This window comes from Lepidothrix coronata, unplaced genomic scaffold, assembly GCF_001604755.1.
Source record: "Lepidothrix coronata isolate B3197 unplaced genomic scaffold, Lepidothrix_coronata-1.0 Scaffold232, whole genome shotgun sequence".
In the NCBI taxonomy this organism is placed as follows: domain Eukaryota; kingdom Metazoa; phylum Chordata; class Aves; order Passeriformes; family Pipridae; genus Lepidothrix; species Lepidothrix coronata.
This window is the reverse complement of record NW_016690412.1, coordinates 882,798-906,146: the sequence shown is the minus strand read 5'-3', so window position 1 is coordinate 906,146 and position 23,349 is coordinate 882,798. Positions and strand designations below refer to the sequence as shown.

Below are 23,349 nucleotides of genomic sequence, written 5' to 3'. Positions count from 1 at the left end.
CAGAGTCTGAAGATTTAGATATTAGTGACTGGAATATTCTGTTAACAAACACGAGTATTACAGCTTGTTAGTAATTGCTCTCATTTATGTTTTTCCCCCTGTTAACTTTTAAGGGCCTTGAAGTATTTTGCACAGAAAACGATCTATGTTCTGACATCTACTTGAAATTCTACAACTATCAAGATCGAGATGAGGTCTATTTCCTTATTGCAACATATATAGGTTTGCAGTATTTATTTATTCATGTCATGTGGAGTACCTTGTGAAGGGAAATTTGTCTGGGTTTTGGTCTGTTGATTTGTGGGAAGACTGAGAAGAATAAAGAGAAGCTGTAAAAAAATTTAATAGAAGTAAACAAAGATCAGAATAAAGGTTGTGAAATTGCATCTATTTGTATGTGTTTGAAAGAGCTGAGTATGAAATCTGATATGGCATTAACTAATTCTTTTAATTTGCAACTTGATATGCACTGTCATTTAACACACACCCACCAAAAAAACCCAAACAAACAAATGAAACAAAAAACCCCTCAAAACACTCTCTTCAAAGTAAGAGATAAATAAGATCCACTCAGCTAAACAGTGTTTTGCTGAAAGAATATACACTGACTTGTGTATGGATCCCCTTGGCACTCAGTTTAGTCCAAGTAAAAATCCTACTGAGAAACTTCCTGCAGTGGGTGGATTTCCAGTGCACACATTTTGAACTTTCCTCAGTCTTAGTGATAGTTGATGAAAAGTACCATCCTGAAATAGTTAAATTCTTATTTCTATTAAGTCTTGTATTCATTAATTCCTGGAGAGTGATGCATGTCTTTTGCAGATGGTGAACAGAAACTTTCTAAAAAACACATGTCCTGGAAAAAAAGGAGAAAAAACCGAATAGTTTTCCTGTAATGCTACTTCAACTGAAACACTGAAACTCATATTTACTGCCAATATTGAAAATGTTTATGTAAATTTTTTACTATTTTGTTTTTGTACCAGAGCTCTAGTTCTGTTTTAATGAATTTGCCTAAATATCAGTTGACATTTTCCCCACTTTAGAAAGCAAAGTGGAAAGGTCACAAAGGAATTACTTTCACTGAGAATTATTTTAGTGTTTTACATTGTTCTTTGGTAAGGAAATAGATTCTGACATTATTTTCTCTGTTATTGAAATAACCGCATGCTGTTCCCCTGCTTCAGACTTTGTTTTCTGGATAACTTTCAAAAATGAAATTTCAAGGTGCAGATGATGATGATGATGATGTTGTTAGAGCTTAGAGATAAAAAAAAAGCCTTTTATCTAAAGGCGTTTGTAGCACCTCAGTATCTTTCTCTGACAGCAGAAGATCCTCTCTTTGAAGGTGCTAACACTTTTTACTTGTAGAATTTAAAGTACTAAAGTGAATGGAGGATTGGAATGTGCCTTTCCAGCCTATGGTGAGCTAAAATAGAGGCCTGATTTGATCTAATCCAAATTTTTTTCTTGCCATCATGCCATGGTTGCAGTCCTTCATTTCAGGCATTTGGCAAGGTACTGTAAACTGAATCAAAGAAAGGAACAATTTAAAAATAAATAAGTAACCCAGTTGTCCATCAGCATACCTTGATATTACAGCTATTAAGCAGAGAGTAATGCAGCTTGAATTTCTTGAGCCCCTGCCTATAATTCAAACAGAAGCTCCGGGTGCATAATTCCTACTTTCTTAAGTAGGGGTCAAGTTTTCTTTTCCCTCTAGTCTCTGTTTCACTGGTTCTGAAATTAGATCTTCTTCACGTACATATGACTTCGTTCCACACATCATTGTTAGTGAGTGTCCTTAGTTGACCAGTAAGAAAATATATTTCATTTTTTTCTTGACTCTAGCAGAACTGCTTCTGGAAATTTGAAATCTTAAAGGTTGCCAGATTGCCAAGAGCCTTGTTCATGGGCTGGAAACATTTTTCTGTTCCTCCATAAATGTTCATCCGTTCTTTTTGTTTTGTTTCAGCACTCCTTCTTTATTTTTTTTCTTGGTTGAATGCACTTTAGGCCCATTTGAAAAGATCTTTAAAAAGCGTGAAGTATGGTAGCTATTGAAACATGAAGTTGCCACTTGATTCTGACTTGTCCTATTAAGCAACTACGCCCTTAATTATTTTATAGTATCTTGCATAATGTTAATCACATTATAATTTGGGGGTGGAACTCCAGACATCACAACTCTTAATGTTTTGTTTTATTTTAGAAAATCATATTGCAGAGCATACAGCTGAAAGTTATATGTTGCAGTGGCAGCGAGGACATATTTCAAATTACCAGTATCTTCTTCATCTCAACAATCTGGCTGATAGAAGCTGCAATGATCTCTCCCAGTATCCTGTATTTCCTTGGATCATAGCAGACTACTCTAGTTCAGTATTAGGTATGTGTATAAAAAAGGCATGTTACTGCATCATATCCAGCCTGAAACGGGGAGGGGGGGGGCTTTTACACTGCATAAAATTCATGTTACATCAAAATGAATCTGGTATTAGTGATCTTGGATGTTTTCTTGTGGACTTAACCTTCCCCTCTGGTTTAGGGGACAAAATACCTCACCTTTTTCTGTTAAGTATTGCACTCCTCACATACAGAGTATGTTCTAAACGTCTCCTTGGTTGCTTTGCAAATCAGCAGTACTGAGCATTCAAAGCCTTTCTGTGATTCTAAAAAATAGAAAAGAACCAGTAAAATTACTCTTTATGGAACAACTTCAATGCACTGAAATGTGTAGAATCCAAGTGTTCTTTTATAATTCTTAACATTGCAAGCTGAATGGAAGAGTCTGACAAGGCTTGTGCCTAAATAGGCTCCTTTATTAAGGATCTTAGAGCAGTTTGTGTGGGAAGCTGGTCCTTTTGAGGATTGTGTCCTTCTACAAGTAGTAGAGTAGGGGTATCTCATGGTGTTCATCAGCACCTGCTCAAACACTTCAGTCTGGTTGTATGGTGGGACTTAACTGCAGCCTGACAGAATAGTTAATGAGTAGGAAGAAGGTGATACCAGCTGGTTTTGTGCCTCAGGTAGCAAGACCTTGCCTAGGTAATATTTACTCCAGTAACTGTCTCATAACATTAACTACTGGTTCTTAAGCAAGAGATTGTCTACCTGGAAGGAAGAAGATGAGTAGCCATTTACAATAAGACTTAATGATTTTGCAGTTAGTAGGGAGAGAGAAAATTACTGAAGGGGTTCTGTGTTGTTTTTTGTTTGTTTTGTTGCTGTTTGGGTAGGTTTTTTCTTTTGTTTTTAAATATTGATTAGAGTACATGAATGTCTAATAGAATACTTAGTCTATAAAATTTTTTTTTTTAGATCTGACAAAGCCTGAAACATTTCGTGACCTTAGTAAACCAGTTGGTGCCCTGAATAAGGAAAGGCTGGATAGGCTATTGGTATGTATATCTTGGCATTTATGTGCTGCACGTTTTTGGCCTTGTACCTATCGGCAATAAAAGAAGCTTTGTCCAGCAAGATTTGGGAAATACATAGATATTAAAGCTAACTATAAACCTATCAGAAGCAAACATACCTATAATGATACTGCATTTATTTTCAGCTTAATTTCATCAGTACTGGTTTTGTCAGTACTAATTTAAAATTATTAGAATCTGTTTCCTCTCTCTATTTCATATGTTATGCTTTTGAATGTTTTCCCTTGCTTTTAAAATAATATCCCCAAGTCCATTTAAGTATGTTTATGGTAAGCATTGAGATGCTATAAGCATACGTGGATATATGAAACTTCAAGACCAATGGATTTAAATGTATAATGTAAAATATATTTGAAAAAAAAAAAAACAAGAAAAAGTGGTAGAAATCTGAAGTATTTCAATTAAGAAAAGTGCTGAATTTGAGGGAGAGTACTTCAAAGGGTGGAAATCTGGATCCATGGAGATCAGAGCACTAACTTGAAAATTCTATATGCAGATAATAGTGCATCAAGTTTTTCCATTTCTCAGAGTAGGTAGGCTTTCTTTTCATAAGCTGTCAAATGCATAGTTACAGACTTAAAAGGTCCTCAGTTTCTTGGGTTTTAATTCTTTGTATAAAATCATTGTCTCCTATGGAAAGTTAATTATGCCAAAATAATTTACAGAACATAACTATATGTAATGTGCTGGAACCTTTATTAGTTCTTAATAAAGCATTAGAAAAAATTATTGACAGAATAACTGCATTATATTGATAAAAAAGATAAGATGTTTCAAAGTCATAGAGCTTCCTAAGGTTGCAGAAGGTAAGAACATGATCAATATTATGCTTTCAGTAATAGTAGATAAGTTTTCTTTCTAAAATCTGACTTTTCTCGAACTGTTATCTGCCTCATACTTACTGCAGTAAAAGTCATTGTGTTTAGGTTATGATAGATTTTAGGATAACACACAGGAGCTTCAGACAAGAAGGAATATTCCAGGTCGAATTGAGTCAGTATGTTCTTCCATACTCTCACTAAACTTGATGTGAAAGACAAAAAAGGAAGTCTGTTTGCACACCTTGGAAATTGAATCATTGCAGTTACATGTGAAAGTGAGAGAGGAAAAAAGCCTGAATATCTGATAGTTCTGGATGATCAGTTTTAACAACTGTTTTGCTGTATCAATTTACTCTGATTAAAGCTGCATAGTTATTAGAACTTAAGAGTTTGTTTCATTGTTAGAAAAATAATTGAGGGCCCTAATCTGTGCCTTTAAAAAAACGTGTATGTGTTTAGTATTGAGGGAAAGCAGGAATGCTGATTTTAAACAGACATTTCTTTCTTCTTATGTTGCAGACACGTTATCAGGAAATGCCAGAGCCTAAGTTCATGTATGGAAGCCATTATTCATCTCCGGGTTACGTTTTGTTTTATCTCGTTAGAGTTGGTAAGACAGCTTTTACATGCTCTCTGAGCAGACAGTTACCTCCAAAGCATACAAAGCTTGGAGCAAGCTGATGATTTTTTTTCTCCTTAGCTCCAGAATACATGCTCTGCCTGCAGAACGGAAAGTTTGATCACGCTGACAGAATGTTCAATAGGTTTGTTTACATTTTGTCTATAACTAGTCTGGTTTTGTTTTCAAATACCCACTAATGGGGACTGCAAAGGCTTAAAAATAATTTTTTATTTTTTGTATTGTCTAGTATTGCAGAAACCTGGAAAAACTGTTTGGATGGTGCGACAGATTTCAAAGAGGTAAATGGCTGGAAAAGTATTCAAGTGTTTCTTGTTATCTCTGCTGTGCTTTCTCATCTCCTGTTGATCTGAGAGTTTTTGGTTGGGGTGTGTTTGGTGGTTTTTTATTTTGTTGTTTGTGGTTTTCAGTTGTGTGGGTTTATTTCCTTTTTTTTGTTGTGGTTTTTTTTTTGTTTTGTTTGGGGTTTTTTTTGTTTTTGGTTTTGGTTTGGGGTTTTTTTGTTGTTGTTGTTTGTTTTTGGTTTTTTGTTGGTTTTTTTTTAAGGCTGATGATTACATTTTATGAATGCTTTATGAATGCTGTTGTAATCCTGTATCAATTCTATAACTCCATGATCGCTTGCCTGTGTCTGCTTTCTGGCTTTTAGTTTAGCAGAAATATCATTGTGAATGTTACTGGAAATAAATGGGAATTACCAGAGTGGATTAAAGCTGCAAAGATGTAATTTTATGTATTGTCTGCTGGAATCTTGTAAAGATTTGGCTGTATTGCAATACTACATCTGGAGAAGTTAAACTCTAGAAGTAGTATCTTAGTTTTTTTTAACCTTAAGAAACTATAACTTGGAGAATATGTTGAGAGTAATGAACTGTCAGATAGTGAGCACTGTTAAACTCCTTTCTCAAAGAAACATTATTTAATACAGTGGTAAAAAAAGTCTATAGTTAATGGTTAGCTATGATGGTATTTAAATAATTGATTTAACCCCTGAAACTTCTGTCATAATTCTAGTTTTATTCTAGATTTTTCCCTTTATTCTTACTTGATGTATTGAAAATATTGAAAATGAGAAGGTAGCTATGCGATAAGAGTTCTAAAGATACTCTTAGAGATTATGGGTTTATATGTCACACATTACGTGTGTGCCACTCTGAATTTAGCAATTTAGTTCAGAGAAGTGCCTTGTAGGTAAAACTTGGAAAATTAGTGCTTAACTTTAGGACATGACATACTTTGAACTTTGGTAACTGTGGCAGTTTGAGCCACTTTCTTTACACTGAATGTATTCTGTTTAAGTGATCAAAACTAAGCTAATCTCAAAACTTGCTTTTTTTTTTTGTTTGTTTAACTTCCAGTTGATTCCAGAATTTTATGAAAACGATCCTAGTTTTCTAGTAAACAGTTTGAAGTTGGACTTGGGAAAAAGACAGGGTGGAAAGATAGTTGAAGATGTAGAGCTTCCACCTTGGGCATCAGGTAATAATAGTCCAACTTCTTGTATTATATACATTAATTCAAGATTATCTGGATTCCTGGAATGGTGGTTCTCCCTCAAAATGTGGTTTCTTCTAAAGGAATTCTTTCTTTAAAACATTGACATAATTAATAGTTGCTTTTAATTTTTATAAGAAGTTTGAGGTTTTGTGGGGGGTGTTTGGTTGGCTTTTCAAGAAGGAGGAGGGACAGAGACGGATACCAATACTGAGTGGGTTATCTTCTTCTTTAATTAACCCTTCTTTTGTCAGGTCCTGATGACTTTCTTCAGAAGAGCCAAGAGGCTTTAGAAAGTCAGTATGTATCAGAACATCTTCATGAATGGATTGACATAATATTTGGCTACAAGCAAAAAGGAAGTGAAGCAGTTGCAGCTCACAACGGTAAATACACACTTTATGGAAACAGCAAAAAAAGGGATGCTTCAATTAGGCAGGAATGGTAAATAACAAGATATCTAATGCTTGTTTTGTTTTGAGCTTTCATAACTATGCTTTGAATGCTTGATCCCTAAAGGAAATGCAGTTGTTCAGTACTGGAAATAATGACCTATCTGATAACATTGCCTTCGTGGCGATTTGCATCTTTGAGGGTGTACTTAAGGTGGTAGGCAAGAAAATTCTATAGCATTGCTGTAAATTGCTCACACAGCATGGTGTGGCAATATAGTATGGAATTAGTATTTCCCTATTTAAAATGGGAGTCTGCAGGGTCTCCACGTAAACTTGTATTTAACTTTCCCCCATTTAAATTGCAGTATAAGAATTTCAATGCAATATTCCCCCTCCTCCTGAGAGAACTAGCAAGGAAAAGAATGGGCTAATGGGCTAAAGCTCTTTAGGAGGAAGAAAGGATTTGTGGGTTTGTCCTTGTCTATCTATATACTACTGTATGTGGGAAGTTTCCCTGTTTGCAATCTTATTCTGAACATGTGTTTAGGCACTGTGGGTGCTTACAAAGGGGAATGGGGTTATGTAATTGCTGTGTTGATGTATTTTTCTAAACCTAATAGTAATACCAATTATTAACTTATTCAGCAGTCTGATATTTAGCTGTGTATGTTACTAAACAATAAGGAAATGTCCTCATAGTAAGGGAAGATTAGCAGATCATATTTTTATGGTGTTTACTCCAGAAGCAGTGATCCTTTTGAAGGATTGTAAGTAACAGACAATGTTGAGATAATTTGCACTTAGCAAGACAGAAAAAGTTTAGGAAGAAAACCTTACTACAGTGGTGGAGACAGAAGGAATAAGCAACTCCTCATTTGGTAGTCAGTATTTGCTTCCAGGGTAAGATAGTGTAGCTTGTTTTGTGATGGGGTGTTTTTCAGGTTTGTTTTAGTTTTGGCTGTGTGGTTTGTTGTTGTTGTTGGGTTTTTTTGTGGTGGTTTTTTGTTGTTGTTGTTGTTGTTCATTTCTTTTTAGTGTACTTTCCCACATGTCCTTAAAGCATGATTTGGCTATATTTTAGAATTTCAGGGTTTGGCAGCCAGTCATGCTGTGAATGTAAACGTCAATTACAATGTATCAGAGACTTTAAATACAGTAAATCAGCATATAAGTTATGGCACCTCTATTTTTACCTCTCAAATGAGAGCATTTTATGCATAATATGCTTCTTCTGCTGCAGTGTGGATTTTATTAGCATAATGAATTGCAGACACTTGAGTAGATAAGAGACAGAAGGGATCTGTGTGTAAATGAACTTATGTCAAAGTAAATGTTCTTATGCAGAGGCCCCAAAGTAATTCACATAATGGCAAATGAAAAGGTGAATACAAAGACCTTTCTGATCATTCTTTATTACTTTTTGTTACTTGTCTAAAAACTAACCAGAGATCCAGTTATGCAACTGTTATTTATCTATTTCTGCATTAACTGGGGGAAAGTATTTAATGAAGCTTAAATGAGTCATCCTTCCTTTATGAAAGGACTGATTTCTTTTGAAACTTTCCAAGAGTCTCCTAAAAATCCTAAACTTCTTTCAGGTTGAAAAAACAGGATTAAAATGTAAGACCTCAAACCTTATAGCCTGCTGAAACAGCTTAGTTGCTTAAATATAGCCAGGATGAGTAAAAAAGAAAGCTTTGTTTTATAGCAAGACAAACACAATGAGCCTTGTATACCTACATTGTACAAATAAACTTTTTTTTCCAGTGTTTCACCCATTAACTTATGAAGGAGGAGTGGATTTAAACAGGTAATTATCAAGAATCTGAATGTTTTTGTTAAAGCAGTTAGTTGAGTTTTTCAGTATCTCTGCAAGTTCTCTGCCAGCTGTAAAAGGGCTCTGTACATGAATGGTGTAGTTATTCTCTCATGCTCCCAAATATGCAGAGAACCAGCATCATGTTCTCAGTTTTAGCATGTCTTGGAAGATTGTTACTTGAACATTTCTTCAGTCTAGCTTTTTGAAATTGCTTAACTTTTTCAATTGATGAGCATATTGCCATTGTACATAAACAAAATGATGCAGCTATCATATGACTGTCTGTCAAATCTATAGTAAATCAGTTCTGTAAGAATTTGTGATGGCCTATAGGGCTATAGTAACTGCACATGCAGGCCCTTGCTTTTGGGGAATGGGAAGGGAAAAAAAGTACTTGCCTCCTTGGCTTAATTATATATCTTGTTTTATAAAGTATTATGGACCCCAATGAAAAAGTAGCTCTGCTGACACAAATTTTGGAGTTTGGACAGACGCCAAAGCAGTTGTTTACAACCCCTCATCCTCAAAGGATAGTACCGAGGTTGAAAAGCTTGTCTCGAACATCGAGTCACAGCGTTTCCATAACTGAGTCTCCAGGTAAATGTTTAACAGATAAACTGATGATGTAAAGGATTTGTAACTTTGAGTGGTTCTGTATCTTTCTCCCCCAGGATCTCATTATTCAACTCTCTTGGTTCCATTCTCTGTAAGCCAACTCAAAATAAATCCATGAACTAAAAGTTAAAGAAAAATGGACAACAACAGTTTCAAATTTGAAAAGATGTCAGCCTGCTTTGTCCTGCATTTTGCCTTCTGTTCCAGTGATCTCTAGGACTGTTCAGCCTCTGCTTCTGAAGCTGTGGGAGGGCTGTCATCCCTGGCCTTTCACAACACTTCAAATTCAAGCTGATATGACAACAGTTTCAGTGGCTGTATCTGCATTGTAGATGGTGTAAAGATTTGTTCAGGTTTTTAACAGGGATGTTCTTTGGGATGATCATTTGGCTTGATCAAAGTAACCCCTAATAGCTAAATTAAGCGTCTGAATTTTTTCCCTTTTCCATGACCTGAATGAAAATATGTAAGGAAAGTACTCTTTGTTTCCCCCCTAAATACAAAGGGACAAAGTTGATTAAATAACTTCAAAAAAGGATATATAATGCCTTCACAGACTTCTGTTCAAGGCAGAATTTACACCACTTCTCTGAAACTAAGATGCTATTGTCCTCATCATATGTACAGTGATCTAACTATAAATTGGACTGAACCTTCAGCCCAGGTATCACTTGGAAAGGTTTTTCTCATTTAGTTGTCTTCAATTCACCTACCATTTGATGGTCTTCATTTTTAAGCAGAGGACTGAAGACGAGTGCTACTTAGTGTGGCAACCTGTAGCATCCAGATGGCAAGAGTGGCTTTGAAAGTTGTACGTGATGATAATGGTCATATGTGTTAAACAGATGTGGTGGTATGCTGCCTAAGTCATTAATTCACAGGTGAACAGTTCCTCTTGGGTTTGACCTTTTTATAGTAATTGACATCTAATTATCTCAATTTTGTTGCATTTTTCACTCCTTTTGTAACAGTGCAGTGAAATGAAATTGTGACATTCAAAACAGAGTGCAATAGAATAACAAAAGCACATGCTTTATTGTAGCAATAAACTGCTTTTCTAGTATTTTTACATTTGGAAAGCTCTTGGCATTCCAAAGGCTCCAAAACATCTTTGCCGAGAAGTTTTTGGTTTTTCTGTTTTGTTTGTTTTCCATTTTGGAATTATGTTCTGTAAAGTCTGCAGTTTAAAAGCCCTGGTTTGGGGAGAAAAATCCTGTTTTTGACTGTGTAAGCCTATGGAAATTAAGGAAGAGATTTGGAAATAAGCTATTGATCTTGTCACTCTCCACATTAGCCTAAAGGTCTTATTCCTGGAGCTCTGCATTATTTCTGTACTTTCATATTTATGTCTGCAACTTCAGCTACCTAGGTATTTGAAATCTGTCTTTATTTTCTATTTGTGATGAAACTTTGTTGTGGCATTTTATTGCAGTTTCTCCAAATGAAGAATCATTTGAAGATTTGACAGAAGAAAGTATAACACTTGCCTGGAACAATATTGCCAAATTAAAATTAGATGAGCAATATAAAATTCACAAAGAGTAGGTACTATTCTTTTCAGTCAAAATTCTTCCATTTAATTGGGGTGGGGGTCTGTGTGTCAATTTGAATGATGGGTTAGGGTTTCAGGTAAATACTTTTCTTTGTGAGATGGCTTATTGATTTGATTATGCAAGATGAGTCTGAGTATATGGTGGGTTATCAGTCTAGAAAAGGTATTTGTCAGGTTGATTTTGTTGTTGTTGCTCTTTATGCAGAGCTAGAGCTAAGTTCATTACTCTTTCAGTACCTGAAGCAGCAGCCAGATAAAGACTTCCATTTATTTTTTTTATAACCCCAGAAGGACCTAACTTCTTCATCCTATCTGATTTGAAAGGTTAAACACTTAACTTCAGCTACTGTACACCTCAAGCTGCTGCTGTGTGAGCAGTTTGCCAAGTCTCCAGCTATAGGTTTTCAGTTAATCCAGGTACCAAACTACTGTTCTGATGGATTCTTAGGGAGTCAAGAGTCAGCAGGGCCGCTTCAGGTGAACTTTGAAAATACCGAATAATGAACAATGTCAGCTATATTTCAAAGAACAGATTTTTCTTTGGCCCCATCCCTTGTCCTAGTGGCCAGACTACTAGGAGGATTTCTTTCTACCTTGATTCCAGCTACTTTTTTGGTGATTGCAACCCAATCTAGGAAAATATTATTATGTCCATAAAACAAGGTAATATTTGTAGTTGAGAAAGGGCTTCTGTTACCAAATTGTTAGCATCCTTTCTGATGAGGATGAAGTTCTTGCAGAACACTATGGGGGTCCTGTACTAGTGTTTCACATATTGTATCAAGATATATTTTTGTCTCTAGGACAGATAACACACCACTGCAGTGCCTTTAATCTCCTTGAATGTCTTAGTTCTTACAGAGATCAAATAACAGATTTCAACTGTAGTCTATTTATAGTATGGTAGTTAAGTTTTAAAACCTATGAAGTCACCTACAAGCTTATTTGCATTAAACAGGGCAATTACTGGAATAGCAGTCCCTTGCAGTGGGTCTTCTGTTTTCACTACATCCCAAGGTAAGTATTATTGCACAGGTATTTACCAAATGCAGGTTTGTTTTTGAACAAAATGGCATGAAATTTAAATATATATTTCCTGCAATTAAATAGTTCAAGTAAATGAATCTGTTCACCTTCAGATGACTTTGACTCAAGGATTTCAATATTATCTAGGCTTGGGAAGATAATGTTGGTAATAATAGATAATAATAGAAATTTCTCCATTTAGATACCAGAGTTCTCCTAGAGTTGAATGGGCAGGTAACTAGTTCAAAACAGGGTAGTCCCAGGCTCAAGTCACAAAGTTTCTCAGATTATTAGAAACCTATATTTGCTTTTCACAGTAAGGTATTTGAATATTCAGCCAAGAGCAAAATTATTATCCTCTCTTATATAAAATAGTCCTTTTATCTTCTATTTTGTCCATCTTCCCCAGATTCAACTTTGAAGATGTTTTCCAAAGAGTCAAAAACTATCCAGAGAAGTGTGTCTTTTTCTAACATGGTAAGTTGCTGTCAAAATAAAACCAAGATCATCGGGAATCTTCTGAAAGCTGCTCAGAGAGATGGCTCTTAGCATACATCAATGCTTCTTTTCTTTCCCCTGCCTACTCAATTGTGCTGTGTGTGAATAATTTAGCAGAGTGAATCGAAACTCTGTCAGGCCACCAGAGAGACAGAGCACATTCTGCAAACATGGGGAAGGAGCATTTAATGGTTTCACTTTACTTCTGCACTAGCTCTGTTCTGAGTTGGCTTGCTATCCAGGGGAAGGGCTTGTGGTAGACAAAGCTGGTCTGGCGTGAGCAGAGACTAGTCTTCCTGAGCAACCTTGAGCTGCCACTGGGACCAGAATTACAAAGCTTAGATTTCTCCCATGTGCTCACATTGCCTTACTGCACTCAAGTGTTTGAAGGCTGTCAGTCAGCTGGGAGAGGAAAACCAAGCACAGGGAGTGGAATCTATGCTGGGTGAATTTGAGCCATGCTTCTTCAATGAGCAGCGATCTCAGCAACCTCTGAACAACCCTCTGCTCCTAAAACAGAGCTTGGAAAGACATTTTGAATTTGATTTTTTTTTTTCCTGTGCTTGAGCACTGTGGCCAGACCTGGGTCATAAAGATACACTCCCAGTTGTCGTGTTCAGTCTTTGATTGCAGCAAGACATTTTAATGGATAGCTTTCTCTGTACCATCATCTCCAGGGTAAACAAGAATGGCAAATAGGTTGCCCAAACAGAAGCCATAGCATGCGCTAACTGGTCACCAAGTAAGTTGCAGGATCAAGACCCTATGGTCTGCCATGGGAAATGGTTTGAGATCCCCAAAATCTAATTCCCTAGTCCTAGCCCCCTGTCACGTCTCAATTCAATGTGAGATGGGTTTTTTCCAGACAAAACACCAGACTCAGAATGGGGGGAAGGGAATATATTACAATGACTGTACTCTTCCGTTTGCTTGTGATATGTTTACATTTCGCAGGAGCACAGATTGGACAAAACTTCAAAACTTCCAGGGGTCACCACCCCCTGGGCTTTTACCATTTTCTTAGCTTCAGGGGGAAAACCTGGTTCAAACCACTACACCATGGGACATGGTAGCAGGTGAATCTCGGTACAGCACTTCCTAATGTTTAGCAAAGGGACAAAAACAACTTAGGAACATTGTTTCTTGGCACTGTAAGAAGGGAGCTCTGATTCCTAAGCCAAAAGTCTGTTTTTCATGAGGAGGCCTTGTACACTCTTTTATTCTTCTCCTCTCTGTAGTTTTAGTGCTGATCTGTTGCAGCAATGCTAGAAGAAACAGTCTTTACAGTCCAGCAGCTTGCTGTTTTTCAAACAGATCTAAAATATGACCAGTAATGATATTAGTAGAAGCACTGATCTGATTGGTGGGTTTGTTTTTCTTTTTGCCTTGTTGTTTCCAGTGATGGTAATATAACTGAGCAGGTGTCTGTAAATAATGTTTCTTTTTGAGAGTATTAGGAATTAGGTAGTTACGTTTGTTCGTTGAAAGAGCTGGGCTGATAAGTAGCTGTGAAGGACAGCAAACATCAAAAGAAACCTTCATTTTTGGTTTCTGTCAGTTGTTTGCATCTAGAATTGACAGCAGCTTACAAGATGAAGAGCTGACCCAATTTCTCCTGAATGAGGAATTACATACCATGTCCTCGAAACACCAGCATTTGAAAAGAAGATCCATCAGTTCTGCATGTATTTCTGAACTTCAGTGCTACATTTATTTAGCAGAAATTAAATATTCTTGCTGTTCAGTGTCCAAAGTCCAGGGTTTTTTCTTGATTAGTGTTCATATAACACTTGCATGTTATGTTTATAGAAGATTAAAATACTTATTCTCCAAAATCATGTTCGTGAACACTACTTCTTTCTTTTTCTTACAGGCTTTGTCATCTTGTCTAATCTTACCAGGAGATACTACTGTCATAAGTTCTTCATGGGACAATCATATGTGTGTATTTACTTCCTATTGACTTTATTGAATTGCATGGAGTGTCTTGGTTGTTATGTTTGTGGGTTTAGATATTGTTAAAACACAGTGTCTGTTTTTCTATTTTTTTCCACTAGCTTTCTGTTAGAAACTACAGAAGCAAAGTTACTTTACTTAGGGGAAAAAAAAAAGTTTTATGAAGATGGGAATGATTTTATAACCTTTTCCTGTTAGATATTTTTATTCAGTTGCCTTTGGAAGACAGCAAGACATCCTAATGGGACATGATGATGCAGTCAGTAAGATCCGTTGGTGTGATGGGCGTTTATATTCTGCATCTTGGGATTCCACTGTGAAGGTTTGTAGATGGGTTTGTTACACTTCCATAACTATTTATAGCTAGCACTTTATAAAATGCAGCCATCCAAATGCTTTGGGGTGGATATACCTGCTGTACTAGAATAATAACTTATTCTAGAAATAAACTTACTGTGATACTAGCTATCTTCTTCATTTAGTTTTATCTCAACTGTTTCAAAGCTAAGTGCTACTTTTCAAGAAAATCTGTTCATTCTAACTTACTGTAGACAGGGGGATTTTGAAGGCAAACTGTATTTGTTGGAGGAACTGGAATGTTTTCTGGCTTTGACTGGTGATTCTTTCTCCTGAGTGGAATAGGCTTCCAAAATTTTTAATAGTTTTGTAGTTTATGTTCTTCAGCTAAGGGGACCAGAAACTTGATAATCTAAAGAGCATGCCTACAATTAGGTGGAAAGATAATTTGGAATTAGAGACAGAAAAGAATTTTCCAAAGCCTTGTGTGTGGCTTTTTGATAAGTACACATTCAGTGCAGTGATATACCCGTGCACAGGAGGGCTCCTGTAGGCTATCCGGAATCAGCATACTCATGTTTAGTATGTGGCTCTGCTTAGGGTAAATGAGTTCAGGTGTCATTTGTTGTTGTGTTCTGCCACGTAGGCAAGGCCCACAGTGAGCACAAGTCCTCCTTGTATCCTGAGAATTCAGAGGAAACTCATCAGGGATTATACTAATGCTTCCTTGAGCAAACCTAACTATCTGTGTTGTAGGTGTGGCATTGTGTTCCTGGAGTGACCTTGAGCAATAAAAAACACCACTTTGAACTGCTTGCAGAGTTAGAGCATGATGTTAGTGTAAGTATGTTGATATTCTAACTTGGAATAAGAAAATTAATTGCTCATTTAAAATAAAAATCATGATCTAGTGGGAAAGCACAAGGATTGGGTTAGGGGGCTAAGAAGGCATGTTTTGGAAAATAGGTATAGGGGCTTTTTGTTTCATTTTGGAGTTTTCTTTGTCTGATGTGTCCTGTACCAGTGTCCCCTGCTTCCTGAGTGGAAAGGTCCTCTTCGGGGGATTGAAGCAACAGAGGTTTAAATTCCTTTGTATAAACAGAGATTTCTTAATTTGCCTTGCTCAGCTTGTATGTCCTTATGGGGGCAGGGAGGTTTGGGTTTGGTTTTTTTTTTTGTTTGTTTGCTTCTTTGGTTTTGGAAGCAGACTGATCTTTTTCAGATATTTTGATTGCCCCTTAATGTAAGGCAAGCAAACGAAAAAATCCCTCTGAGTTGTTTACCATACTATAAAATATCTTAGTGAATTTCACTATAAATACATATTGTGTGCAGTGAATCATAAATGTGTTACTGCACACTTTGTTTATAGCCTCTAACATCAGTCTAGTATGATATTTAGAATTACTGTGTTCTAAACCTTCTTAATAGTTTTTTTAACAGGTCACAACGTAGGCAAATACTGAAACAGTTCTGGTAACATTTAAGAACTGTACTGAAGAGAATTGGAAACAACTGATGGGTAGGAAGTTTTTTAAAAGTAAAGAATTTTACCCTTAAGGGTAAAGTCTTACATTTAAATGGACAATATGGGAACTAAAAGTAATCTGAAATGTCACCTAGCATTTCTGATTCTGCAAACCACAAGCATTTTAAGATATCATCAAAACAACCTATTTTTTACTTTTTATGATCTGGATTTTTCATAGTTGTACCTAATTTAGAATGTTGCAGAATTAAATTAAAAGCTTTTTGTAAATAAAATATCATCTTACAGACGATGGGCTTGGTTCTGTGTATGTTTAAAACCTGTCTCAAGATGGCTGACATGAAAGAGTAGGAAAATCATGGAATGTTTAACTTTCTAGGTAAATACAATCGACCTTAATGCTGCAAATACTATACTGGCATCTGGAACCAAAGACGGTACCATTAGTGTTTGGGATGTTACTACAGCAACAGTGTTACACCAGTTGCCATGTCATTCTGGGACTGTATTTGATGCTGCTTTCAGTCCTGGTACGTTGGATTTCAGATTTTAATACGCACCTCTGGCAATTTCTAAGGGAATCTTATTCCAGATACCATGCAACATACCCATGTTACTGGAATCACTACTTTAAGCGGGATGGTGAGATGTTTTGGATTGCCACACATCTCCATTATAAACAATATAATCGTACAGAAGGCTGTGCTAGGCTCTAGACCAGTGGTCTAGACTCTAAACCAATCTTGTTTATCATTGCTTGCTTGGAGACTTAATTTGCAGTAAATTATTTAGAGACAAGTAGGTCAGGCAATGTCACATCCAACACGCTGAATCACAGACTGCTTTAGTAACAAGCAGTTATCTAAACATGCTTTTTTTTGGTTTGTTTGCTTTCTTTTGTACAGACAGCAGACATCTACTCAGCACAGGAGAAGACTCTTGTTTTAAAGTAATAGATGTACAAACTGGAATGCTTATATCTTCTGTAACTACTGATGAGCCACAGAGGTAATGCTGAAAACGTGCATGTGACAAAGCTGCAAAGCCAACTTTGCTAACTGTGGAGATGGTGATAGCAGAGTGAAAAGAGCACTAATGCCAGCAACTATGTTTTAGTGGATTACTTTTTAGAGTACAAAGTCTGACATTCTAGCATGTTGTGTGCATTAGGATGAAGCTTTTCAAACTGGGGAAAAAAAACAAACAAATATCTAAGTAAATAACTATTTTGGGGTTTTTTTCAACAATAACATTAAGGTCCTTATAAAATGATGACAGCTATAGCTAACCAGCTCTTTTAGCAGCTGAGCTATGGACATGTCTAGCAAGGAGACAGTTCTCTTATTTAAATCATATCTGTCACTAATACTGATTTATTTTTTTAATTTTTCCTTTTTATTTCAACAATCTTAAGGAAGTTTGGCTGTTACATTTAAAGACTGATCATTTTTTTCCACAAACTGAAAAGCATACAGTTATTTATGGGCTATTAGGTAAACATATGGAATCCTTCCTCAGTTACTGGAGTAAAAATATAGCAGCCATACATGGAATACACTTGTTCACTTTTTTTTGTGGGTATACATAAATATATATGCATATGCACATATATATTTTCATTAGTTATTTACTGGAAAATCATCTTTGCAGTTCAAGTGAGTGTTTCAGGAATATGAAGTGGCAGAAGTGAAAGTGGTGGCTCATGAGAGTACTGGGATATCATACATATATGTAGCTGACTGGGTCTTCTGTTATGGAAATATGTTTCATCCTTCGGTGGGGAGAAGGTCTGGCTGGATCTAGGGCAGTCAGAGAAGCAAGTTCGGGTCATGACACTTTAAAATAATTTGGGAATAATGTTTCCAGAAAGACTGTGTTAAAGGGTAGAGTATCCTTTGATTTTGTACCTCTATTTTCAATTCTTTTTTGACTTAGTTTGGAAATGTTTGGCTCTCATTATACAAAAGCTTGACAATGAACTGATTTCAGAATTACTTGCAGATGCTTCAAATGGGATGGAAACACCATCTTATCGGGAGCTCAGTCTGGTGAATTACTGATTTGGGACCTTCTTGGAGGAAAAGTTACTGAAAGAATCAAAGGACATACAGGTATGCCTGAACTATTCTTATTCTCAAAATTAATGGAAGATTCCTGTTTTTCAGCTCTGTTAATCGAATATTAACTGAATAATAATTGAAAGATTTTGAGAGCCATCTGCTCAGCCAGCGGGCTGTTCCTGATGTTAGGGTTACCTGGAACACCAGAACTAAAATAGGTCCATATGAGCCTCCTAGAAAATCTAATAACAGTGGAGGAATATTGCTGTTTACAATACTGGCAAGAGGGAAATTACTTTCAGTTTTTCTAATTCACACATCTTAAATTCAACATTTTTCTACCTCATAGCCGTCAAAGCATAGTATAGACTGTACTGTATCTTTTGTCACAGTCTATCCAGACTGAGTCTAACAACAAATTAAGTAAAGTTCACTAGAAAAATAGTTTTAGATGGGGATTTCTAGGCTGATTAAATGTATCTGTATAGTTTTACTTCATTAGCAACCATTAGCTGTTTGAAGGACAAAAACTTCTCACTTTTATTTTGTTTGGTTTTTAAGGCTATTTGACTAAGAACAGTTGTTTCAAACTTCCCCACTGTAAGCTTGTACTCTGGAACTTGACCTGTGTAGAGATCATTCTGTAGCTGGGGAATCTTTGAAAGTGGGCTTCTAGGCATATGGTACAAGATGTGAATACACTTCTAACATGACAAGTCCTAATGGCAGACCGAAAAAGCTCACTTTCACCAGGAATTCTTTTCCTAGTGTGCCCCCTGCATTCCTCACTGCAGCTGATGTTGTCTCTCTAGTACACAAAGTCAGCTGAGGCAATGGAGTGTGAGATCATTACTGTGAATAGGAGCAGCCACCTAGATGCCTACTAAAATTCTTCTTAGCATATTTGGTGTTAGTGTAATCCAGGCTAATGACCAGACAAAGATCAACTCTCTTAAGAAGATCTATTCTGTCTTCTTGAGTATCACACCTATTTGCATTTGGATTTACTTGTTTGTTGTTTGGGTTTTTTTCCCAGGTGCTGTAACATCCATGTGGATGAATGAACAGTGCAACAGTGTTATTACAGGAGGGGAAGACAAACAAATCATGTTCTGGAAACTGCAATACTAAGTGCCTTTCCCTCCAGCTGTTTAAAGGAACTCTAATTTTAAACGAAACCTTTTAAAGGAACTTAACTGTGTGCAATGATGGTTGCTGAAGTTCAACCAGATAGGAAGCTTTGTTCAACTACAACTTTCTATGTTATGGTGACTTCACTGAGAGCTCTTAACTTCCATAGCATATGCATTTGTTTTTCATGGACTATCATATTGAAATTGCTTGTCTAAAACGATAACTGATATGAAATTAAAGACCTATTTTTCTGTAATTAAAGAGCTCTTAACTTGCAGTCATTGTTTGCTTTACATGGAATGCATCATGGCTTGCTGTTTGAACTGGTTTGAAAGAAGAAGCATTTGATTCTTAATTTAAGCCTTTTAGGACGTCTGCAGCTTCATGTCATGTCTCATGACATAATGCGTGTACCTCCAGTGTTATAGTCAACCTTCCTTCTTAGTGAACGTGCATGTGATTGCCAATACTGCTTGGAACACCAGGGCAGCTGCTGTTCTGAGCAGTGGTCAGTCTGGTCTGCTAGATAGCCTTCAGCTGTGGTTATTTGCAAAGGCATAGAGCAGCATAAGAACATATTCTATGTTGCTTTTTCCTACTGAAAAATAGCACTAATGTATTGGCCTGAAAGAAAGACAAACATAAAACTGATTGCCTAACAGAGAACAGTTACAGATAACGTGTTGATATAAGTACTCCCCTAATCCTGTGCCTTAAATTAGTCTTTTATGCTCTGTTACTATTGCCTTTCATCACTTGTATTACTATCCTTCTCTTAGTAATCCAGCATTTTCATGTTTTGTTTAGTGTTCTCAACCACTTTCAACTCAAATCACCTTTGAGACAGAATTTAAATACAGCATTTAAAAGAGCTACAGCTCCTGGGCTTATCCTGATTTATTCTGGGTTACTCTCTTAACCCAGGGACAAAGCAGTGTTGCACAAGGATTATTTTCCAGTGTATCATTTCCTGTCAGGAGCTTTTCTGAAGTGAGAGACTTGAAATAGTATTTAAATGGTTTATTACAGCAATAAGCATTTGCAGTGGTGATGTTGCCTGAGTATGACCCAAGATCAATATTTATTTCTCTGCTGGTATTCTCCACTGTCGGTGTTGTCCATGTGTCCAGGACAAGCATTCTTCTGAATTATGTTCACTCAGTCCTCTGCCTGTAGATATCCTGCCTTGGGTTTGACACCCAGTGCCTATTCCAGAGCACAGCTGTATTGTAAAACAAATGGCCTATGGTTAAGGGCTGTTCTCTCACTCCCTTGATCTTTTATTATGCTGGAGTGTGAACTTACTTTTCAGTAAGGGAGTGGTATTAAACCAAACTGGTATTTATTTCAGCTGCACTACTCACTTGGCTTAGCAAATAACTGAATGTTTATGTAATCAAGGAGTGTGGGGGGGGAAGGCACATGGGGCAGAAGAATAAGCCAAATCACACATTCCTGCTGGTACCAGTGTTAATCTTGCAGGAGAATGTTTGGTGTCTGCACAATTTCTTCACCTTTCAATTTATTTACTTCCCAAAAATATCTGTGTGTAGGCAAAGATAGAGTGTGATTTTTCTACACTTGCCTGAAAACGTCTTGGGGGATTGTCCTTTCTCACTAGGGGTCCTCCTGCTGAGCTAAACCAGAGGAAAATGACCCTGAAGATGTGACCCCTCAATTTCAACTTAAACTACCTCAGAGAGAATATACTCTTAGCTTTCTTTTGATTAAATATGGATGCATGCTGTGCATAGCTCTTGAGTGCATCTGAGGTTTACTTTCTGCTGGAAAGCATGCTCACAAAACAGCTATCAGCCAGCTTCTTCATTGCCTAAAGCAGCCATAGCTTTTAAAGGGGGGGGAAATCAAACCCATTACTATGTTAGTATGTTGTGTTGGGGATTTTTTTTTTTTTTACAAATCATATGTGTGCAAGGAACTACATATAGATCACGATTTTCTTGGAGCTTAGCTCAAGTTAATCTATGTATATACATTTAACCCTAAGTTACTCTCCAATGCTAGGTAATTTCTGCCTTAAAACAGGAGCTTTTTGATTATTCTTCACTTGTGGTTGCTACATGCTATAGCTGGAAGGAAAGCACTAAGTACTTGTACTGAAGTTCTACCTGTTTGTTATTTCCAGTAGATCTCCCCCTTAGTAGCTATCTGTTTGATAACAAAAAGATGAGTATTGTTTTCTTATGTTCCCCCAAGGTGTTTTTGTCTCTGTTTACTTTTTTTACTTTTAGTTTTAGACAGATTTGTTTTTAGTAAGGAGTTTAGGTGGCCAAACCCCACTGATCAACCTGCTTTAGGTATAGAACTGGTCTCTGCTGCCTCATCTGATCCTAAGTAAAAACTGATCAGCATTTCAGTATGTTGGTTTGGGATTTCTCCAAGGATTTCATAGCTAGGCCCTTAGAGCTGACTGCTGCAGGCCACAAGTCCTGTGCCCATGAGCCTGAATTATACCTATGTTAGATGAAGTCAGCAATTACTGCCAGTGCATACTTGCCAAAGTGGTTCCAGAGACACATAATTTAGTAACCAAACAGTCCAATTAAAAGGATGAATTTGATCACCACTAAAGCCTGAAGTGGTGTGATGGTTTTCTCTTGGTTACCATAACTGAGAAATTAATTTGAGAAACAGGAATCTACACAATAAGGCTTTTCGTGACAGGCAGAGTTGAGCTTCCACTGCTAAACTTCAGTCATCCCAGAAAGAGCAGGTCTGTGGCTCAGATCCACAACCCTAAGCCTTCCCCCATCACTGCTTTTCCTACAAACTGGAAAAGCTGCAATTAGCTACACATGCTAATAAGGGACTGGCAGATGAGACTCCTTTTATTGCAAGCTGCCAATCTCTGAACTGTTTCCCTTCTTCTTGATGTGATCTCTTATAAACATCCTTTGAAGTATTATCTCCCTTAAATGGACAAGCAAGTAAATAATTAAGATCCCACCCTTCCCAGACCAAATCTGGATCCAGATCAGTTCTGAATGAACAGTTGAAGTGATTCCCCAAATCCATCTTAGAACAAATAATACCTATACTAAACTGAAGTTCGATGCTTTGGGCTACTGCCCACTATGAGGAAGACCAAAGTTCAGTAATCCTAAATTTCATAGCTGAAACCTGGAACATAACAGGGGAGAAAAAAAAAAAGAAAAAAGAAAAATCACTAAAACTGGTATTTAACTTCAGATCACTGACCTTTAAAGTTTCAGCTGAATATGCCTATGACCTGTTGTGGTGGCTTGACCCCAACCAGCAGCTGAGCCACTACAGAGTTTTCCCCTCTCACCCTGCCCACAGCAGGATGGGCAAGAGAATCAGAAGGGCAAAAGCTAGGAAAACTTGTGGATCGCAAAAGATGGTTTACTAAGTGAAGAGAAAAAAAAAAAATTGATGCAAAGGTAATCACTCCCCAGATTCCACCAGCAGACTCATGCCCAGTCTCCAAGCAACAACTGCTTTGGAAAGATTCTCCCCAAAATTATTGCTGAGCATAATGTCAAAGGGTGTAGGATTTTCCCTTGCTCAGTTTGGGCCAGCTGTGCTCCCTCTCAGCCTCCTGACTCCCTAAGCCTGCTTACTGGGGGCAGGGGACAGAGTGAGAAGCAGGAAAGGCCTTGACACAGTTCAAGTACAGCTCAGCAACAGCAAACACACTGGTGTGTTATCATCCCTGCCCTGGTCACAAGCCTCAAACACAGCAGCACACCAGCTGCTACAACAACAGTTAACTCCCTCACAGCCAGACCCAGCAAGCTGCAAACAGTTTTCAAATTAAATTCTAACTCTACAATTAGCATGTCTTGTAGCTGGCTTGTGTTGTAAGGGGCCTTAAAGATCATCTCATTCCAGCCCCTCTGCCAGGGGCAGGGACACCTTTCACTAGATCAGGTTGTTCAGAGCCCCATCCAGCCTGGCCTTGAACACTTTCAGGATGGGGCATCCACAACTTCCCTGGGCAGCCTGTTCCAGTGCCTCACCACCCTCACAGTGAAGAATGTCTTCCATTAAGCACATCTTGTTTAAAGTATCCCAGAGCTATCCTTCTAAAACATTTCAATGTCACAGGCAGTGAGCTTATTTAGATATTTT

General features: G+C 37.2%; 1 protein-coding gene across 3 annotated transcripts in view; it reads left to right on the top strand.

The window, feature by feature from the left end:
• NSMAF (neutral sphingomyelinase activation associated factor) overlaps positions 1-19,513 on the top strand; it is a 39,454-nt gene extending 19,941 nt beyond the window's left edge. Inside the window, exons 12-31 of one of the 3 annotated variants that reach the window (XM_017834299.1) lie at positions 114-222; positions 2,213-2,389; positions 3,322-3,401; positions 4,781-4,871; positions 4,962-5,025; positions 5,131-5,182; positions 6,260-6,380; positions 6,650-6,781; positions 8,558-8,600; positions 9,043-9,206; positions 10,657-10,765; positions 11,735-11,793; positions 12,212-12,279; positions 14,174-14,241; positions 14,455-14,578; positions 15,310-15,393; positions 16,422-16,572; positions 16,948-17,050; positions 18,044-18,153; positions 19,139-19,513. In XM_017834299.1, the coding sequence (XP_017689788.1) occupies positions 114-222; positions 2,213-2,389; positions 3,322-3,401; positions 4,781-4,871; positions 4,962-5,025; positions 5,131-5,182; positions 6,260-6,380; positions 6,650-6,781; positions 8,558-8,600; positions 9,043-9,206; positions 10,657-10,765; positions 11,735-11,793; positions 12,212-12,279; positions 14,174-14,241; positions 14,455-14,578; positions 15,310-15,393; positions 16,422-16,572; positions 16,948-17,050; positions 18,044-18,153; positions 19,139-19,233 (2,004 nt within the window). In that variant the 3' untranslated portion in view covers positions 19,234-19,513. Of the gene's footprint in view, positions 1-113; positions 223-2,212; positions 2,390-3,321; positions 3,402-4,780; positions 4,872-4,961; positions 5,026-5,130; positions 5,183-6,259; positions 6,381-6,649; positions 6,782-8,557; positions 8,601-9,042; positions 9,207-10,656; positions 10,766-11,734; positions 11,794-12,211; positions 12,280-14,173; positions 14,242-14,454; positions 14,579-15,309; positions 15,394-16,421; positions 16,573-16,947; positions 17,051-17,977; positions 18,154-19,138 lie in introns of those variants that run through there. The other 2 variants (XM_017834298.1, XM_017834300.1) reach the window with 2 other exon arrangements.
• Positions 19,514-23,349: the final 3,836 nt, after the last annotated feature.